This window comes from Centruroides sculpturatus, unplaced genomic scaffold (genome assembly GCF_000671375.1).
Source record: "Centruroides sculpturatus isolate CEXI.00-Female unplaced genomic scaffold, Cexi_2.0 scaffold286, whole genome shotgun sequence".
Classification (NCBI taxonomy): domain Eukaryota; kingdom Metazoa; phylum Arthropoda; class Arachnida; order Scorpiones; family Buthidae; genus Centruroides; species Centruroides sculpturatus.
Genome location: NW_019384581.1, coordinates 428,955 through 443,962, shown reverse-complemented (window position 1 = coordinate 443,962; position 15,008 = coordinate 428,955). Strand labels below are relative to the sequence as shown.

Genomic DNA, 15,008 nt, shown 5'->3' with positions numbered 1-15,008 from the left:
GCTTGAACAGCATTCTTACCTTTTCGGTAATAAAAGAGCAAAATATGCCGAAAATGCTGCTTCTGATCTTCCATATTTGATGGGACACAAAAAATAAACAATTGCACAAAATCTAACAAAATTTTTTACAAATAAGCCTTAAAATGCTAACTGTCAAAATATATAATGGTAATATGGTTTAGAATGAAAATGGCGGGAAAATACGATTAATCCATCTAGTGATAAAAAAAACAAAATTACTTTCCGAACAACCCAATACAATTAGCAAGAAATGGAGAATGAGCAAAACAAAAAAAACTGAAATGAATTACACTTTAATACATTAGAAATTTATTTTATCAATACTTTAAATATTATATTATATTATATTGGAAAATGCATTAATTAGCACAAAATTTTTACTTAAAATATAAAGAATTATACTCAAGTTATTTAAAGTAATTGAATATAAAAATAAAAACTCATTCATTTTTAAATATCATATTCATTGCATTCTGTAACATATTTTTCCTTCCAAAGATTACATTCCCATACTGTTTAAGAAAAATATTCATTTTTGATTTATCAGCAAGCAAAAATCAATTAATCTTAAGCATTTTAATAATAATAAAAATATAATTTTACAAATTCTTTTCTACTGTAACATAATATTTCCAAGGGTTAACTATTTTGTAATAGATATAGTTTTCATATCTTTTCTAATTCAAAGTTATCCTTGTATGATTTTCATCATAGATTATAGTTATATACCACAATCATTTAAAATTTCCTTGTATTAATATTGCATGTATTGTTTTCTTACTGAGTATTATTTTCTGATATCCTAAGATAAAAAAAAAAATAAAAACATAATACAATTGAAATAGTAAAACAATAAAAGGAAAATGATTAGACTAATAATTTTCAATGCATAGCAAGCAATTATTTATTGTGACATCACAATGCTGGGTTGCAATTTTTAATCATATTTTTAATTTGTTTAATTTAAAATATATACTCTCCACCTCAAATTAGTGGCTTGCCCCCATATATCATACTTTTTCTTTAACAATAGAGTGGTGCCAGTCATCTATCTAACACCTTACAGTGGAAAATTTTTGAATTGAAATAATGCGACTTCCAGTTTGCATCAGAAGTTCATATATAGTTAATCGTGGCCTTCTATGCCTAAGGTTTCCATATCTGATCTCGTCTTTCATCTATCTAACTCCATTCTCAAGATTAATTAAGGACCGACAGACAGACAGAAGAACGACAGTGGGAATTTATAAATCTCCAATTTTTTCAAATTGCCCAGTTACCTTATCTCATTGGAAAACAAACTTTGTTAAATGATATACAGTTGACAATTAGGTCACTTTCAGACAAACCACTCAGTCATACCACTCAATAGTTCCATATATCCTCATTAAAATTCTTATATTTTGTAGGTACGCTTTCACATGGACGTTAATGGTGCATTTCTTACCTGCCAAAGTAGTGTGAAGCTTTTCACACAGATCACTTCCAATGGCAATGTCAACCAACCCAAGGTCACTTTGTAAATTGTAAATTTAAGTTATTTCCTAGGAAGGTCAATTAAAAAGGCCAAACACGTTGAAATAATAAACATTCACTGCATTGACAAATCTCACCTTGGCTTGTGCAGAATGACATGTTCTGATATTTTTTTTACACGGATGCTGGCAGACCAGACAAAATTCCTGGCAAATTTTGATAAATAAATTTATTATTGAAATGACCAGCTAATACTGCAAAGTATTGTTCAACTGTGAAAACATTCAAATATTACTGAATGCATCTATAGTTATTGTATACAATGATGATCTCCTCTTACAGTGTCATTGTCATAAACAATAACAATAAATTCTGAATATGCGACAACACTACACATCAAAGCCCATCTGTTGTATAATGTCTCCTTGTCAAATATGATCCATGGGCCTCAGATCATATTTGCTTAAGGCTCACAGCATATCTCAATGTAACCAGGAAAATAAAAGTAATAAACATAATTTCAGTGTTGTTTAATTAATTTAAAATTAAAATCATCAAAATTCCATATTAAAATGTTATATATACTACGCTGAGGTATCCAATTTTGCTTAGAAAAAATGATACATTAATGTTAAATAAAGTTAATGTATGCTCAAAATCACAATATGCATGTTTGGCTCATTTGAACAAATTTGTGATAATCAGCAACCTTCAGTCAGCATGAAGTGACAGTGTGATAGAGAAACAAGAGACTTCAATCTGCCAAATTTTTCACCCAGAGTTGTATTACCAAATCAATTAAATTTTTTCAATCAAACTAGTATGTTCAGTGTTCAAAACATAATGGTGGTCAATATATGTTAGAACTGGAATTGCTGATAACAGTCTTTCTTCATAGTTCTAACACATCACTCAATAAGTCTCCAGTCTAACACATATATGGCAACACTGTTGTTAGACCCATATAATTTCTGGATAGTACCAACATTCAAACAATACGTGTCAAAATTTCATGACATTCTGACAATTAGTTTACAGGTTACAGTGGTTTTAGTGACCCCAGTTTTGTAATTTTCAAAACAATGGATAAAAAAGAATTTCATGTGTTGATTAAACATTGTTTTTTGATAGGGAAAAATATTGTTGAAGCCAAACAGTGGCTTGATAAGCGTTATGGAGACTGCACCAAGGAAATCAACTATTATTGACTGGTATGCTGAATTTAAACGTGGTTATACAAACACCGATGATGCTGAATGCTCTGGTCGCCTAAAATCAACAGTTGTATCAGAAAACATAAAAAAAGTCCAAAAAACAGTTTTGAAAGACCGTAAAATGAAGTTGCATGAGATAGCTAACACCTTAAAGATATCAGAAGGTAGTGTGTTTACAATTTTACACAAAAATTTGTGCATGTGTTTGTTGCTTTCAAAATGGGTGCTGTGTTTGCTCACACCGGGTCAAAAACAACACGTTGACAATTCAGAGCGCTGTTTGGAGCTGTTAAAGCGAGATAAAAAGGATTTCTTGCATTGGTATGTAACAATGGATGAAACATGGATCCATTACTATACACCTGAATCAAAAAAATCATCAGCTGGTGACAGTTGTCCAAAGCGACTAAAAACTCGAAAGTCAGCTGGCAAGTTTATAGCATCTATATTTTGGGATGCACATGGTAGGCCTATTTTGTTCATCGACTATCTTGAGAAAGGTAAAACTATCAATAGAGACTATTACATGGCACTATTGGATCGATTGAGTGTAGAACACAAGAAAAAATCACCCTCACATGCAAAAGAAAAAAGTGCTGTTCCACCAAGACAATGCCCCGTATCACAAGTCGATGAAAACAATGGTTAAATTGAATGAATTATGCTTCAAATTGCTTCCTCACCCACTGTACTCTCCAGATCTGGCCCCCAGCGACTACTGGCTTTTTGCAGACATCAAAAAGATGCTCCAGGGAAAGAAATTTGGCTCAAATGAAGAAGTGATTGCCAAAACTGAGGCATATTTTGAGAGCAAAGACAAATCATTCTACAAAATAGGCATCAAAAAGTTAAAGGAACATTGGAATGAATGTATCACTCTTGAAGGAGAATATGTTGATGAATAAAGTCAAATTTCAAGAAAAAATGTTTTTCTTAGTTAGACTGGAGACTTAGTGATGTGTTACATCAAATTTCCTATATAAAATATACAAAGAAAATTTCAAAATTGTACTTTCTTTTCTAACTTTGGTACTTGTTGAGATTTTTAATGAAATTGCACAGTGAATGCATCAATTCATAATTCTCTCCTAGAAATTTTTTTCATTATGTCATTGACTCATTTCAAGACAAAATGTGATTATTTTAAACTTTCCTATCCCATTCTGATTTTCCCCATACATTGTAATTAAAGAGATCACATACTTGTAAAATTAATTAGAAATTAGTTAAATATACTAAATATATCTAGAGACTTTTGTAGAAAATTAAAGAGTAAATCTTCAAAATGCAGTTCAGAAAACACAAACACTGTATAACAAAATAAAACATCCAATGTAATGTAACCAACCAAAAACAATTTTATGTCAAAAAAAATTCTGGAACACAATACAGCTTGAACCTCATGCCAAATATCACATAAAAAGAAAGTAAAAATACACTGACTGCAGCATTAACAGTTTTTTATTTTCGCTAGCACTTTCAACAAACTTTCAATGCTGCATATAGTGTGTTTTTATTTTCTTTTTATGAAATTCTGGAAATCTGACCGTGGTAAAAATGACAATGGTTATACATTCAGTGTGCTCACACAGTGGCTGAGTGAATTGAACACTGAACATTGAACAGTGGTAGCTGGTTGTGGATTTGTACCTGGCCAAAAGACTGGCCTAACACTTAAATAGGAGCCAATTTCCATAAAAGCCCACCTGGGAGACTTTCCCTCTCAGCAGATAGCACAATGCATCATATTGCCCTATCCACATAAACCAAACCATACATTCAGTAATGTATACATTTTGCTCAAATAACAGCCCAACCAATCAAATTTCAATTTCAATTCACCAACTTTCACCTATTAATTAATGACTATAACATATTGTATTCAAATTTTATGGTTCACTTCACATCCACCAGTATTTGGGCAAAACTTCCTATTCAGGCAAAGACCTGATGTGAACTATTTATTCTAGCAAATCTATATATATAATCAAGACAGGTTGATAATAATAATCAGCGCAGAGCCCAAACGGTTGAAAGTTAAAAGTTTAAATTTGGTTCACAATTAGGGTACATCATGAGAATGCACACTAAGAAGGGATTTTTCAAAATTTTCCCCCGAGGAGGAGAGGGACAGGATTAAAACTTCAACGATGGAAGTGTTAAGTAACAACGGAAGTGTCAACAATGGAAGTGTTAACAATGGAAATGTTAAGTAACAATGGTAGTGTTAAGAGAAAGCGGTGTGCAAGATTTACAGACACACATGCAGTTTTTTTCGTTTTTTCGTGAAATCAAACGTATTTTTAGACCCATCTAAAAGTTCTCTAATTAGTCTGGATACAGAGGGACTAATTCTTGCATTCTGTGAAAATGGGTAAGATTGGCTATAATGTAATAACCTTAATCTTCACTATCATTACTTTTTGCCTGAGCAATGCCGGGCTTATTTACTAGTGATATAATAGTTCTATCAAAACATAAAATTCAATGATTGAATGAGACAAAAAGCAGCCTATGTCCTTTACAAGATTATCTGGAACTTGTGTAATTATAATATGTACAAAATTTTGTAGAAAACTGGTTCAGCCATTCTCACATGATACTCAAATAAACAGACAGAATTAAATTTTATATTGCCATATATATATATATGAGAAGGGTAATGTAAACTTTGAAAAAAGCTGAAAAGAGCTATTGCTCACTTTCCCAGCACTAGAACAGGAAGTTAAGGAGAACTTTAGGAATCAGTAGACTTGTTCTGGTACTGTAACATTGAAATAATTGTGACACTGACATTTTACCAGCACACACTTTTTCTTATGCTTGCTGAAATACTTGAGCCATTGCAGTTTTTTGTTCACTTTATCTTTCAAAAGTTTTATTCTATATGAGATGATATTATTGATCTTAGCTAGTTGTATATAACATTACTGGGTCACACCATTCCATAAATTTCAGATATGCAAGATATAGAGATAGCTCATTGTTTGATGTCAATGCCTTCCTTTTTTCCTTTGAGTTTTCATCAAGTTCATTCTTGTGCAAAGAATGAACTTGACCTTTGGTATTATCATACTTATACACCTTGGGAACAATTTTAATCTAATGTAATACACTTCAGTGTCAAACCATGCTGGCGGTACTCCAAAAAGAAAATTTAATTGTATATATTCTTTGTGCTAACATTCTTTTGCATTTAGAAGTGCACAGAAATATCTCCTTGAAGTTTCCATGGAGTAAGAAAGAAATTATTATTTTGTCCAACCAGATTTTTATCAGATAAAAATTTAAGATCACTGTCTTTTGGTGTTAATAAAGTTTTGATGAGTAAAGCAATCTCAGAAATACACTTTTCCCAGCAATATTACACACCTAAGCCAATCAACAAAAAGCATAATGAAGTGAAACAGTTCCTTTTAAAAGAGAACTTTAGGAAGTCCAATAACTTTCAATTACACTAGGATATAAAATTTAAGTAATAACTAAAGCTTAAACGAAGTAATCTTGTTGAAATATGATAAAAATCTCCGTTTAAAAATATATTTAAGTTTAAAAGGCACTATAATACTAGCTCCAAGTTAAAATTTTGTATGGTGCCATCTGTTATGAGATGTTATTAAAAAAATGGCTTATATATTGTTATTACAAAAAGATAACAAAGACTTAAATTGGAAGTAGTTTTTAAAAGTATTATGTCAATAAAGAGTAAAATTTTCATTAAGAATGACCCGACTTGAAATATGATACATGACCCCTCTCAAGCTTCATACTTCAAAATTTAATAGCATCAATGCCTCTTATATACAAAGTTATCATGCCAAATTTTATTTATTAATCTTTGCCTCACCTAACATATTAAACAAACTAAACAACAACACACAAAAATCCCCATTTTTACTTTTTTGGGTTCGGGGGTCTCAAAATGTCAAGATTTGCAAAAAATCTGAAGTGACAAACTTGACACAATTACAATACTTTCCTGTTTTATGTTATAACAGATGTTTGTTTTTGACATCTGTTATAATATTTTTTAAATGTAGACATGAATCAATATAGCAAATGGTCTAGTAAATGAGCTTGATTTTTCTGCTTGCAGTGAAAATACACTCTCTTAAATTAATCTATTCCTTGCCTAATTTATTAATGTTTATGAGATTCAGAACTAAAACCAATTATAGCATGTTACCTGAATTTTTAGAATACAATTTAAAATGAAATTGCATTTATTATTATTTACAAATTTTCTCAAAATTAAAAACAAAACCTAGACAAACTACTTATTAATCAATGAGAAATAATATCTTATTGTATGATTAATCAAAAAATATCAAACAACCAGAAGTGCAATGACAATTTTGGTTATTTCTTTTGATATCACTCATCAAAAAATTTTATATTATGTACTAGTATATGCAAATCTCATTAATCACTCAAAAATTTAATTCCCTGAAATGCTTTTTCAAAGAACAAAATAATTAAAAAATTATCGTACATAGAAGCCCAAGATTATTTTGACTAATTTAATTAATGAAAAATTAAGGCTATACAAAATAAATTTTGAGTCTTTTTGCCTATTATCATCTTTTTATTCCAGTCCAGGAACCACAAAACAGCCGGCGACATGAAGCAACACTTCCACAAATTATCATTTTAACTCCTAAAAATTGGTTTCCTACATCCATTCAGAATGGTTGTATTCAATGGTGTCACTAGGAGATGCAGACCATACCAGATGATGCCAAAATGATTACATAAAATTTTTGTACAATATTTTAGCAGAAACTTATTTTTTCTTAAAAATATTGCTAGTTGTTTATGCCATTACATTCAGTACTACATGAGAATTATGACTTACAAGTAACATTTTATGTACAAAAAAAAACGAACATTATTAAGGATACTGTATAGTGTGGTAAAAAAGAAAGGTGTGACACTGACCCTAGTGATTTTGCTGGTTGTATTATTGTATATTGTTCTAATTAAAACATATTTAATGAAATATACAAAATTTAATGGAGTTTAATTCAAGTATAGTGATTATAGAAATCTAAGAATTACTTCTCGGTTTTATAATAGTTGCTTTTGTTCCTAACACCTACAACAGATGTACACATTAACGTATTTTAGAGTCAAGCAACTGTTTTTTAGATTACTAGAATTACATTTTTGGTAATTTTGAAAGCTGCTTTGATATATTGACTAAATATATCAAGAATACTTTCTGATTGAAAAACCAGTTTTTCAAACTATCATGTGTTATGTCAGATATAGTATATTATCTTCAATGAACAATAACAAATTAACATAAGTTTTAACAAAACATGAACATGTAATATATTTGAGATGATATGTCAAGTCAACCAACAAATAAGTGAGTCAAGTAAGCCCAAATGGTAGAAAAAAAGGAACACAATTTTAAAATTTGTTTAACAAAAATCACTAAAATTACAATAAATGTAATCTCATTTTTAAATTAGCATTTTGAAAACAAAATACAGTGGTACCTCGGTATACGTCTGCTTTAAAATATGTCCAATTCAGAATATGTCCTGTTTGGATGAAACAAATTTTGCTCGGTATATGACTTTTGTTTGGTATACGATGGTATACAACTTAATTCAATTATACGTGCCATCTATGAACAAGTAGCACTATCATGTACTAGGCCAGACTAGACGTTCACAGTGCCACAGTTTATAACTTTGTTAAATTTCTTCTGATTTTAATTTGTAAGCAAAATTTTATTGTTTTTATTAATCATGAATTGCAAAAAGGCAAATGAAAAGCAACAGAAAACTAAAAAATGACTAGAATCACAATGGAACTTAAAAAAGAAGACTGTTAAGAAATATGAAGGTGGCATGCATGTTCAAGATTTTAACTGTTGCATACCATATTCCGAGAACGACGATATCGACAATCGCGAAAAATAAAGACATTATTAAATCTGCTAACGTTGCAAAATTAGTTAAATCAATTTCTAAACAGAGATCGAAGACATTAAATCATGTTAAGAAATTGCTTTTGCTTTGGATAACTGAAAAACAGTGTGCTAGAGACAGCGTATCAGAAGCAATTATTTGTGAGAAAGCTAAAAAGATACATGCTGATCACATGAAAAATCAAGCAGAAAAGCGAGGTGTTTAAAGCCAGCCATTTTTTACATGAGAACGGATTAATCATTTTTACATTACTTCTTATGGGAAAGGTTGGTTCGGTATATGTCCTATTCGGTATAAGTCCAAACATCAGGAACAGATTAAGGTCATATACCGAGGTTCCACTGTATATTATAAATAGCCTTAGTTCATTTCTCGTACAATTGATATTAAGCAATATACAGATTGAATCAGTTTATTTATGTATATTTTCTATACAACAAATTATTTTATCCAACTTATACTGTATATACATACATAAATTAAAATAATTTTCATTTATATTTATTGAATTCTGTTTAAAATTTTTCATTTTTAAATATGAGTAACTTGCTTAATCAGAATATTGTTATTTGTAAATAAAAACAGCAATATTTAAGTTATATTTCTCTTTACAAGAAAAGTTATTTCAACAATAATTGAAATAGCCTTTCTTATTCCCAATAACAGAGCTCTCAACCTGTGATTTTGAAGAGAGCCGATATCATAGCCAAAAAACCTGACATTTGCCCCAAAAAAAATGCTGGTAGCCAAAATTTTAACCAAAATATAGTGATTTTGACAATCTAGTGCAAGGCATACAAAAATGATAAAATAAATTGGATGTGATATTTGATCATTTTTCATTCATTATACTAACACAGTGTTGCGTAGAAGAGAGATTCCCTAACTATAAAATTGAGATCCCCAGAAGGGTCACCAATTCTTCTTATGTGGCTGCGTAAACATTTTTTCATAAACATTATTCCTCCTAAGTGGAGGAATTAGAAAATAGGAATCAGAATCATCAACAAAACAAGCCAATAAATGCCAAACATCGAGCACACACGGACAATCCACTTTTCAGATGGGGCATTCCAATTTTCAACATGAATGTTGAGTGTTGAAACCAACAAGTTGACATTATCAACAATTTCCAATTTCAAGCATGAAGTGCTTAGTTCCCACAATTCCATTCTCAGAAAGATGGATTTCATTCAAATGTTTCACCAATTACCCATAACTCATTGGAAAGCAGTAGTCAACATATCTGTTGAGTGCCGAGTGTGTCAAGTCAGCAGTGGCGTGCCGTGACATTTGATGATAGGGAAGCTGTGTTTCTGTAAGAAGCCAACATCCAGGTGCAATCAGTCAACTGCACGTCAGTGATGGTCTAGGGCAGTGGTTCTTAACCTTTTTATACTCGCGACCCACCAAATATTTCATAATTTTTTTTGTGACCCACATTTTTTAATAATGATTTATATTTGTTAAATTATCTATAATAAATTGATTTTTTTATTATTGCTTTATTTTTTTTATATAATAAATGTAAAACATAACTTTATTATTTTATTATCTATTTAAATAATATTCAAACTCCACAATTAAACATAAAAGCTCATTAATATTTAACAAAAAATAAATAAGAAACATTTAAAAATTCATAGAAAAAAGAAAAAATATTCGAAAATACGTACTTGCGAAAGGCAGCAAATTTTGCATGGGAAGATTTTCTGCACGAATTTGTATGTAAAATTCCAAGCATTAATAGTTTTAATAGTTTCTTAGAATTACTTTGAAATAAAAGAAGTAAATAGTGCAGTGTAAGTAGCATATTTGCATTTATTTCTTCTGTACTAACAAAGTTGTATGTAGGAAAAAATAAGAAATAAATAAAAAAACTAAATATGATAACTTTATCTTTCTTATTTCACTTTTCAATATGATATTCAGTTATACATCAATTTTCTTTTTATTATATTCTGAAGGAAATCTTGCATAATTTGGCAGCCCCCGGCAAAATCCTTACGGACCCCCAGGGGGCCGCGGCCACCCTGTTAAGAAACACTGGTCTAGGGTCCATTCGTATCGTTTATTCGATAAGCCAATAAAAACCATAGACTTCTCTAAATGCATTTCTAATATCACAATTGCATTCCAAATCGCTAGAAACGATATAAGGGCTACAATTAAAAATAAAATAATAAAAACTTACTCGGTGAAATAAAGTGTGTGATGGATGTACTGGTACATACCTGGTACAAAATATTCTTCAACTGTATGAATATACTTTTAAAGAAAATTATAATTAAATATAGCTTTGTAAAGAAACATACATAAAAATATAAAATAATCTTTACTTTTTAAATCTTAAAACAATGCACTTAGTCAAATAGCTCCCTACGAGTGGATAATGGATGGAATCGAAAACATTGCAGAGTGTGCATACATGCGAACTGCCAAATCCCCAGGATGCCGATACTGTTTATGTCAAATGCCTCTTTTGTCGCATCACTAGTATACCTCAAAGGACGCGACAGGACTGTTGTATATTTTAAACATTTCTCACCATAGCTGTAAAAATCTAAATTTGTTAAACTTAAAAGTCATTTGTTTTCTAACTAATCCATTTTAAGACCAGGTGTACACGGAAATTTCCAAAATTACAACTTTTAGTCACTTTCGTTGAACTGGAAAAATTTCTGTCTTTATTACATCTAATATTACGAAGAAATCAGTTCAAACTGTACTCGGTTAAACTTTTAAGTAAAATTCCAGCTCTTTCAGCAGGGTTTTATTTGTGTCCCCAATTCCCTAAGTGCTTAATTATTTAACAACTTCTTAAGTAGAAATAAGTCGAAACCAGTTACTTTGTACTCAAATATTTGTAGTCTCGGGAAAAAAGTGGAAAGATAAATTTTTGTGACAAACGGATACATAAATCGTAAATTTAAAGAAAATAAATTCTAGAGTTTTTTCTATTCCTCGTGCATCTCTCTCATTCAATAAATTTAGTTGTAAATGATGCTACCAAAGTAACGGTTAATTTTTTAACATTATACAAGAATTGTACACATTTTTTTCTACATCCCCTTAAAGATGGGACATACGAAATTGTAATATCACTGGTTTAACATTGAAATTCGTGAGTAATATAAAATCGGAGAGCGGAATAAATATGTCAAATATTTTAATGGATTTCTTTTAACTCCTGTCAACTATACAGAATCATAAAAACATACCAGTAAATTCTTATCGGTTGGGTTAAGTTATAAATCTACTCGTGATTCGCATAATCGAGCGAGGGCGGCCAAATATGTAGCGGGCAGGCAGCTAACAGCCCAGAACCAGTCCTGGATAGAATTGGATGCGGTATATGTGTAGCATCCACCCAAGGTCCTAGACTTCTACCGGCTAAACCGGGTGAGGTTGGTGCTCTGTAAAGCACATGCACAAATCTGGCTTTTTGGATGCTGACAATACAGCGCTTCCACTCCGTCACTAATATTCAAATATACAATAGCAATATTATTTTTTTTTTCATGTGTAGTATAGAAATTTGTAATAAGATACATAATGTGGTTATAATAAAATATTGTGCAATTATTTTCATATAATTAAAATTAATATGTATTTATTTTTTAGAAAATACAAGGGAAGCAGTGCATCCACCACTTCCAATAACGGCATGCCACTGCGAGTCAGCACTGGAAATTGGAATGTCCCAAAAGGTTCAGTCTACGCATCCACAAAACATGGATGGTCGAGAGCTCTGCAACAATATACTTTTCTACAAGTTTATGACAATGAAAATAACTACGTATGGGAAAAACGAATATCAGAATTACAAACCTCTTTTATTTTATTTCTTCTCTCTCTGGTCACGGGATCAGAAGGTTCGCCGCCATGAGTGCCAGGTCCTCCTGGATGATCTCTGATAATGTCATTACCTATTAAATTTGCGGTATCGTCGGCGGCGTTAGATATAATCAAGTCATTGCGAGCATCTCTCGAATGAACATTCTGAGGAGGAGGAGAAGAACTTTGTGGTTCATTATATTGAGGTTTTTCAACTTGTGCCTTGTCTTGGTTCTCTTTCAGATTTTTCTGTCTTTCTTTTTCTAAATCCTGATGAATTTTCTCGATTAACTTGGCCCTGTCGACCAGTCTGTGAGGATCATTATTGTTGACGTCATTATGCCTTAGAACATTACCTTCTTGATCTTGAGGAGGAGGAGGTAAAAGAAGATCTGAACCAGCATCTCTAATGTGCATGTATGCCGAATGGATTGAACTAGATCGGAATTCGGGTAGGAAGAACACTGTTCCGATACATATTGTTATAAAACTAACGAGAATCAGTACAACCACGTATTTCTCACGTAACCGTAGAGTTTTCCTTCCGGTGGAAATGATTGGAATCCCATTTACATACCTTTGATAAGTGGGTAATATTGATGTCGTCGCCATTCCGAAAGACGACAGTCTCGACGTCAGATCTTCTACTCATCTCATTCCTTTCTTCCACACTTCGTTATTGGAAAAAAAATTGTTTTAAATTTTTGCGTTATAATCAATATTGTTTATTATATATTTATCGGTTTTTATTGTAGATAAATAAAATAAATTAATATTAAATATTTGTTTATTTTAAAATAATAATATTTTTTTTAAAATGAAAGCTGATATTTTAAATTGGATGCCCAGTTGCCAAGCGGTAGGGTGGCAAACTATTTCTCTGGGGAATCCGGAATCGAAACCGCGATAATTTTTTAAATTTTTCAGGAGGTGGTCCGTCTGGATATATCGGACCCCCTTCCTCACCACTTGGACCAGACACTGTCTGGTCCAAGTGGTGTCGAAGGGAGGTATAGTACCTCCCGGGAGGATTTTCTATGGGAAGCTGGCCCCTATTTAAATATTACAAACGTAAAGAAAACTTAGAAAACTCCACGTGGCTAGCCCGTTGGCGATGCGCGAACCCACGACCTACTGTCGGTGTTCGGTGGTTTTATCCACTCGGCCACTGGTGGGCGGCACTAAAAGGACTTTTTCAGACCCATCGTGGGTTCGGCTAGACTTACATTGATAGGGACGGATCCGTCATATCTAGGACGGACTCTCTGTGGACACTTGTTTGATCATATATATCAGGGATGGGCAACCTTTTTCTATGCAAAGGTCACATTTCAAAACTTTCGAACTGATGCGGGCCGCATATAACATAAAAATGGGGAAAATGCTTGTAAATCAAAATTATTCGTGTATAATTATAAATTAGAATTGATATACTTAATTTAGCTTCTGGAACTTATGTAAACGTAATATATCGGAAAGATTTGGTTAAATATTAGTCACTGATATGGTTTTAAATTAGTTTCGATGTGAGTCTGTTAGCCTGTTTCTTGTTTTAATGTTTATGTAAGTTCGCTGACCTGGTGGAGATTGGAAACTTTTTATCCCACTCTCGGACACCAGTGTAAGTTCGCCGACTTCCGGGGAGAATCGTTAATCCCGCGTCAGAATGATCTAGGGTCGAACGCGTGTGGGTGTGGTGGAGGAAACACAGATGACAAGAATCTCACAAAACCCGTTTATTTTATACATAAAATTAAACTTACACCTAGAAACAAGAATTATCTAGATACAGTCGATTGTTTGGACGTCGTGGATGTTTGTCTCTCGTCACTCGGAGATGGGCCCTGTGGCTGCGGCAGGTAAGGAGACTTGTCGGGAGGTGTCGGCGGCACAGCTCTTTCGATTGACACTTGTGCGGACTCTGCGTCTTCTGTGCGTCGACACACACAGAGAGTTTTTGCTCCGGACTTTTTGGAGTGCAAGTACTCAGTAGCACAGTTTACGGAAGAAGTCCCTCTGTCCTTGAAGATCGGGGATTATATCAATCTCCGTTCTCTAATTTGTTTTCTGATTGGCTCCCTCGTCTGTTTCTAAGCGAAAAACGATTCCTTTTCGAGTCACGAGAAAGATCCGCCTTGAAGAATCTACTTGACACCATCCGTTATTCTGGCTGCAAAATGTTGATGGAACTTTGAAACTTGCGCTCATATTTTCCACCATTGTTGTCTAGTCTGTGACGTTTCTGAAATTTAACGACACGACGCGATGTCCTTTTCCGACATTAATCTTTCTTCTTTTCAAAATTTCTATGTTCTAATTATGTGCATATGAACGACTTTTCAAAGGTCCATCTCTACTGGAGGTCGTTTGTTTACAATTATTAATTAATTATTTAAAATTATTACATTCTGTTTACATCAATAAAGTTTTTTTTTTCTCTCATCGCGGTTTCATATGACTAACACAACTAATTCGATCTTTGATCGGTTTTTAACAATAGACGATTTTTTCTAGTTTC

General features: G+C 32.2%; 1 protein-coding gene across 1 annotated transcript in view; it reads right to left on the bottom strand.

Moving 5' to 3' along the window:
* The window catches only part of LOC111624473 (mannosyl-oligosaccharide alpha-1,2-mannosidase IA-like), a 52,436-nt gene extending 39,289 nt beyond the window's left edge, over window positions 1-13,147 (bottom strand). The window contains exon 1 of the mRNA XM_023367317.1: window positions 12,485-13,147. Coding sequence (XP_023223085.1) covers window positions 12,485-13,102 — 618 coding nt within the window. The 5' untranslated portion in view covers window positions 13,103-13,147. The remainder of the gene's footprint in view (window positions 1-12,484) is intronic.
* Window positions 13,148-15,008: the final 1,861 nt, after the last annotated feature.